General features: G+C 36.6%; 1 protein-coding gene across 2 annotated transcripts; it reads right to left on the minus strand.

Annotated features, from left to right (window-relative positions):
• Nucleotides 1-845: 845 nt before the first annotated feature.
• LOC107805271 (monooxygenase 2-like) lies at nucleotides 846-4394 on the minus strand. 2 transcript variants are annotated; one of them, XM_016629268.2, is made up of 6 exons: nucleotides 4168-4394; nucleotides 3236-3388; nucleotides 2532-2600; nucleotides 2241-2406; nucleotides 1927-2158; nucleotides 846-1622 (listed from the first exon to the last, which is right to left on the minus strand). In XM_016629268.2, exons 1-6 carry the CDS (start codon nucleotides 4260-4262, stop codon nucleotides 1066-1068), a joined length of 1272 nt encoding a protein of 423 aa, XP_016484754.1. In that variant the 5' UTR covers nucleotides 4263-4394; the 3' UTR covers nucleotides 846-1065. The 2 variants fall into 2 exon arrangements, with proteins under 2 accessions (XP_016484754.1, XP_016484755.1); XM_016629269.2 differs by having other exon boundaries at nucleotides 3242-3388; nucleotides 4168-4390.
• Between the last annotated feature and the right edge of the window lie 3183 nt (nucleotides 4395-7577).

Here is a 7577-nt window from a genome sequence, read left to right on the forward strand (position 1 = left end):
CGGCATCACTCCGGACCCGAACCAACTAACCCGGTAAGTCATAATACAATTGTAGAATATAAAAGAAACAGGAAATGGGAGAACGGGGCTACGAGTCTCAAAACAACCGGTCGGATCGTTGCAATAATTAAAGCAAAAATATTCATTTAGTTATAGCATTTTATTTCAAGTAATTTTTGTAGCTAAAAAGTCAGTATTGCTACAAAAGCTTTAAACACGTGGCAAAAACTTTCTATTAGCTACAAAATTGAATTATACGAATAAGTTTGTAGCTATTAAGCCACTTATTGCCATGGATTTTTTTAGCTTGAAACAAAAATATTTTTTGTAACTATAACATTTTATTTCACGTATATCTGTGTGACTATAAGGTTGCTATTGCTATAGTAACTTCAAACGCGTGGAAAAAAATATACGATTATTAGTTACGAAGTTTTGTTGTAGCAATAAATTTATAGCTATTTGGATAATTATTGCCACAATAGTTAGCAACTATAGCAAAAATGAAGAATTAGCTTTGCCAAAATAATTTTATTGCTAATAAATTTTACGAAATTATAAATGGCTATGAAAGTTTAATCTTTGTGGCTATTGTTAGGTATTAGCTACGACTTTCACATTTATAGCTGAGAATTTGTAGCTATAGATGTATAATATTGTAGTGTTCGTTTTTAGGGTAAACAAATTTAGACACAAAATTTTTAAAATTTTCTGAAATAATATTTACATATTTGAAAACTGCATAAAAAGTACTAAAAATCGCAATGATTAATAATTCGAAGTATTTGAAAGACTTATAAAAAATTATAATAAAAGAAAAACTTGTTTGATTCTTGCAATTCGAATGGAATGACATAAAATGGGAGGAGGGGAGTACTTAATAGCAGTTGAAAAATAAACTCCTTACATATGATAGAGTGACAACATTTGCATCCTTAGCTTCCATACAAGCTAGTTCTTACAACAACTTTTTCTTAATTACTGTTCTTTTCTAGGTGCTCTTACTCATTGATCATAATAGCAACAAACTTATCATCTTAAGTTTACATCTTCACTTCAACCAGATTATGTCAATAGTTTCCCACAATCAAAATCACCCATTCTCAGCATAGTCTCAATGGTAAATTGAGCCAAGAATTTCTCTCTCAAGTAGCTAATCACCTTCCCATTACTTTCTTGTGCCAAACCAACCAAATAAGAAGTACTAATAAGGTTAAAAATCCTCCATCTTCTCGCTTTTGCATACTTCTCCAAACCAACTTTAATTCTATTGTAAAATTCATCGTCTTCTAATTTCTCCAGTATTCCTGTTGGTAATTTTCTTGAAAAAGGTTCAGCAATGCACCTAGCAAGAACTACACTATCTTCTAATGCTGAACATCCACCTTGACCAATATCAGGTGTCATTGGGTGAAGTGCATCACCAACTAGACAAGTGTTTCTTTTCACAATATTGTCTCTCATTAAAATGTTCAATGGTGATCTTAATTTTAGTTTGGCACAATATAGGCTATCTAGTGAGGTTCTCTGTAGGATATTGTATGCTTCTTTTGACACGTTGCTGGCCATACTTAGCACAAATTGCTTCATTTTGATTGGACTTCCTTCTATCGATTCATCATCTGAAATGCATGCAATTCATAAGCGTGACATGATAGATCAGACAAAAAAGCCAGAGATTATTGGTACAACACATAAATAAAAGGTAAAGAAAAACAGTTGTAATAATTAAATATCAGGAAATAACTTTCTCATAGAATATTCCGTGTCAATGCATTATCTTCCGTGGAAAAAGTAGAGTAATAAAATATTGTGTCATTTATCTTCTATGGAAAATGCATCACCTCATTATCGACCTTTAGTGGAAAGAAAAAGGTATGCTAATAATTGATGCAGTACAGAAGCTAAGGGACGTAGCAGGCTTACAGTTGACGGCAGACGGAGTAAAAGTGCAAAACCAGTACAAGCTCTTGTCATCACAGGGAAGGAAACCAATGCGAACTCCTCCTCCAAAATAAGCGCAGAACTTTGGCTCGAACCCGTGACCTTCTATATACTCAACATATCCCCGAATTGCTGAACGATTTGCATCAACTAGTTTCTGGAGGCCCATCCACTTAGCCACCACTGAGTTCACACCATCACATCCTATTAACACCTTCATGGGAAAGCAGTATTGTTCAGTTTTTTCTTTGGGCCCAGTTAACCCCAAAAAAATAAAAAGAAGAATATATAGTCACCTTGGTTCGAAGAACAGTTTTGTCAGCCAAATGTAGCAACTTGAATAGTCCAGAGTCTTGGATGGAAACAACACGGGAAGAATACTTGATAGTTCCAGGAGGAAGTTCTTTCTCTAAAGTCTCCACTATCTCCTGTCTTTTCATACAACGGCTGTCGTAATCTCTACTGTGTAACATCAGAGTTGTATTGTGAGATTTGACAAAGTACAGCTTGAGAAAAAGAAACTAGATTGAACAAGTTATATATGGAATATTCAATGCTCAAAATATCAAATTTTGAGTGTAGCTTACGGTTTCTTATTTGCATCTAGGGAAATCTCTGCAGTAGGCTTGCCTGAGACTGCTGAAAATGCCTCAAACCTACAGAAATTAAAAGCTCATTAAATTCGAGCTGAGATATCAGTTGTCAAAGACACTAACGTACAACTCTTTTTTTAACCGACTCGATCTTCATCTGGAGGAAATAGATAAGCATGAAACAATAGCTACACAAAATGAATCTTCTCAAGAATACTGCATATAGATGGATCTTGGAGTTGCAATATAAACGGAAAATATATCCATCTTTAGCAATTACTACTTTTTACATGTTCTGTAAATATTGGGAATACTTGAAAATGCAAGTTCCAAATTGAATGGAAGGGACATGCTGTAGCGTCCTTACTGCTGATACCTTCCCTCCAAAGTTTCCACACTAAAAAAGTATTAAGCATATACGTGACGCAGTCAACTAAAAGAATTATTTATAGCTAGGAATTAAGGAGATAGAGAAAAATTAAAATGTTTTGTTGGCAGGTTACATTAAAGAAGCAACAACCAAACAATTCGTTGTTATAACTGCGTACGATCCATTGTTATTAGTTGCTAAATTGAGACAAGCGCTATAGACTATTCAAAAAGAGGCGGATTCAAAATTTGAAATCTATGGTTTCTTATAACAACTTCAAGTTAATACATATTAATAACCGAATTCAGCTTATGACCGGTGGCCTTACGCGTACCGACTAAACTGGAGAGAACGTTGTCTAAGGGAGTCTCCAACGCCAAGAGCGTCGAGTGCCCTCCAGGCGTTGGTCCATAAAGCAAGGGCAAATCCTGATGTTCGTAAAGAGTCTGATGATTCCAACACTATGCTCCGCAACCCCAGCCTAAAGAACAAAATAACCATCAGTAGTTCTATTGCAAAAACACGTACGTAAAAACCATGCACCAAATATATATAGGCGAATTTATTTGGCGTCGAATTCATGTGTTCAACTTAATCCATTAAATCATTACTTAAAATAATGAGGTTTTATTAAAAAAAAATGAATCCATTACTTTCATCAGCTTGCATTATGTATAAAAATAAAATTAAAAAATCTGAACTTATTGATTTTAGATCCTAAATTACCTATGATAATAACATATTTCTTATCATTTTATGTGAATTGAGTTTAATTAATGGTAACCAAGTTAATGAAGGGAAAAAAAATTGAAACTTGTAATCTTAAATATTTCATGATATTTTTGTTGCTATAAAAGCTTGTCATTAAGAATAAATGAAGAAGTTAAAGAAAACTTATTTCTAAATATAAAAACGTGTCATTCCTTTTTAACTAGACTAAAAAGTAAAGAGTATATCATATAAAATGGAACATAGCATACGTTACCGTTAAATATGACACACAAAAATTGCTACACCCGCCTTCCCAATTTACGTAGCAGTGTGTGATTGAACACGGAATTTAAAAAAAGAAATTGAAAAAAGTTTTTTTTTTTTTAAATTTGTGGTCTAACACCTGCCATAGATGTTTATTAGAGTATGCAGAATCTATATTCTATTTGAAACACATAAAAAATTAAAAAAAAAAAAAAGTACGTACACATAATTTGGATAGAGGGAGTATTGTCTAGGGTATATTGCTCTTAAATACTTTTTCTATACCTGTGAAGTGCCAAAGAAGTGGCGAGTCCAGCAATTCCAGCACCTACTATGACAATGTCCTCATTTATCTCCATTTGCTCCTTTTGTGGCTGCATGCTGCTTTGGCTGGTGGTACTCCTGCTATATTATACTCCGTAGTTCTCCAACTGATAATTGATTATCAAACTTTCATGGACATTCCTTATATAAAGCTGCGACATTATGCTGGTCTTTCTTTAGTTATTAAATATTCAAGTCAACCAAAAAACGGAAAGATGGGATGGACGGTAGTCAGTTCACCACTGAAGAGCTGTAGAGGGTCCCGAAGCAGATACATATAGCAAGAACCGTGAATGAACAGTACATATCAATTACTTTACGAGAAAGAGCTAGGTCCACATACACTGACATAACTACAATATTAGCTACGATTCGGACGAATTGAATAGATGTGTCCGGAATCAAAATGTGGTTCTTTTGGACTCAAACTACACAAATAGGTGGTAAAAAAATGACTTTTTTTATATATAGCGCCATAATACCTGACGCTATATACTAACAGTAACGGTACCGTTAAAGTATAGCGCCAGGTATTATGGCGCTATGCTGTAAAAGCTGATATGAGCAGGTATAGCGCCACAATACCTGGCGCTATACATACATCATTAATGTATAGTGCCAGGTATAGTGGCGCTATACCTAGATTTTCCTGGCCCCACCAATAATTCGTGACTTCAATAATTCAAAAGCGTATAGTGCCAACTTTTTAGGCGCTATACCTATATAAAAAAAAAATCCGGCTAGCCATTTCCTATATAAAGAGGTTAGGATTGTATAGAAATTCATTCAAAAATTTTTTTACCTCTTGTTGAAACGTTTATTGTTCTTAAATTCTCCAGCATTTTTTCATTATGTCTGAAGAGCGTAGAATAAGAGTTTCATTATATTGGGGGGTGAGGTTGTGATGGAGAATAACTCCGTGGGCTACAGTTTACCTGCTCAGTGTCATGTTAAATTTTCACTTACAATAGAGTACGATAAATTGATATCGTTGTTATGCAGAAAACTGAGTGTGAGGAAACGTTTAGTGATACTTAAAGTAACCGGAAGATATCCATATTCCGTCACTCCGCAAGGGGTTGCTTTTTACTTGGAGTTTAACATCGACGATGATGAAACTTTGAGTGATTTTCTGAGGACTCCGGACGAATGCCGGGAATTTCTTGTAATCACAATGTTGGAGATGTACATGAAGGTCGAGACGTTCCAAAAAACGAGGTTGTGCGTAGCAGAGATAACCCTCAGTCATCGGGTGGTTATTATGGAGCAGTTTTTGCCGGACAGGTTTCGGATGAAAGAGTTTTCCTTGATTTAAACTTATCACTGCCGGCGAATGAGCAGCGAGAAAATAATTTATACCCTGCTTTCCATAATTCACAAGACGAGGTGGTAAACTTCAATTTTCATTTGTGTTAATTATGTATATTTTTGGCGTATTGAATTTGTATTAACGCTCATATATTTAATAGGGGGTACCGGCCGGATATGAATTTTACAAGTGGCTCATCCGGTAGTCATCACTTAATTGAAAACATCCATTATGAAATTTCATCACATTACGACTTGTAAGTGAAGTGATATAGCCATCTGGAAATCATTTATTAATTCAGTAGCTTATATTTTTGTTGGTTGTGCAGTGAAAACGAGCAAGTTAAACCACCCGTACTCACTCAATTGACCGAAAACGACGTATTATATCGGGATCTGGCAGATGCACAGAGTGAGGAACAGAACAGTGATTACGATAACAATGATGATGAATCCGGAGACGAGACACCCTTTTTTCGTGAGGATGGTAATGAGCAGAATGAGGAGGAAGGACCTGATTTGAAGAGAGATCCCCCTAAACGAAGAGTGTATGAGTCTGAAGTGCCGTTTCATTCAAGGGAGATTCCTTACATTGATAACTTGTCAATCGTGCCGGATATGGAAGCTCTAACAAGGGATTTTGATGAAATCCGGACAGCAATGTGGGATGAGTCTAGACCAGCGGTGCTTGCAAAGGGGATGATTTTTCCTGATAAAACGCGCTTAAGCAGGGCTTGTAAAATGCACAACGTAAAAGAGTGCCGTGAGATGCAGGTATGGGAGTCAAGTCCGATGGTATACAAGGTTGTTTGCCGCAGGTGGTTTTGGCCATGTAATTGGATATTGCGTGCGACCAAGAAGAAGATAGGTATGTGAAAAGTGGGTAAATACATTCCCACCCACATATGCGAAATGGACACATTCAACGGGAATCACTTCAACTTGGATATTGACTTAAATTCCTCTTGTACTTATTCCGCATAAAGAAGCGTCCATAAGGTATACAATCAAGAGTGCATTACATCGGTCCACCAAGAATATGGCCATACCATTATGAAAGAAAGGCATTTCTCGGGCGCAAATGAGCGTTTGAAATTGTCTACGGTAATTGGGATAAGCCATTTGCATCTCTGCCAAAGTACATGGCCGCACTGCAGCACTTTAACCCCAGGACAGTTGTTGAATGGAAGCGTGAGTAAAGTCCGGGAACACTAGAATACATATTCAATTACGTGTTCTGGGCGTTTAAGCCAGCAATTGATGGTTTTTCGCATTGCCGGCCAATAATATCCATAGACGGAACTCATATCTATGGAAAGTACGATATCAAGCTATTGATAGCTGTGGCAGTGAATGCTAATGGACAGATATTTCCTCTAGCTTTTGTTGTTTGTGCCAATGAAAGCATAAAGACGTGTACGCTGTTTTTGAACCACATGAAAGAGCACGTTGTCGAACATCATTCAAGTATTTGTCTAATATCTGATCGACACGGTGGTATATTAAGTTATGTGGAGAACTTGCCTGCATGGCAAGAACCTTATGCATACCACCATTACCATGTGAGGCACTTTAAGGCCAATTTCCAGAAGGCACATCCCAACAAGTATCTACATGATTTGATATGGATGACAGCAACAGACCACCAACAACATAAATTCCGGAGGCATATGGATTCTATCAGGAAAGAAGACGAGGAAGCCTATCGTTGGTTAATGCGACATGACCTTGAAAAGTGAACATTGCATGTGGATGGTGGCAGACGATGGGGAATTCTTACTATAAACGTGTCAGAGTCCTTCAACGGGTTATTGAAGTCGGCAAGAGGATTGCTCGTCACACCCATGGTGCGGATGTCGTTCAAGCAGATGGCGGAGAGGTTTGTTCAACGGTCTGCAGCTGCAACGGATTTGATGGAGAGGGGTGTTGAATTTATGCTAGTGCCTATGAAGAGATTTGAGAAATACAGACGGCGAGCACATTGGCATTCATTTTTGCAGTATGATAACGAAAGAGGTGTTTTTGAAGTTCGCACCGCTATACATAATAATCGGGGTAATAAT

Source organism: Nicotiana tabacum, chromosome 20 (genome assembly GCF_000715075.1).
Source record: "Nicotiana tabacum cultivar K326 chromosome 20, ASM71507v2, whole genome shotgun sequence".
NCBI classification, from domain to species: domain Eukaryota; kingdom Viridiplantae; phylum Streptophyta; class Magnoliopsida; order Solanales; family Solanaceae; genus Nicotiana; species Nicotiana tabacum.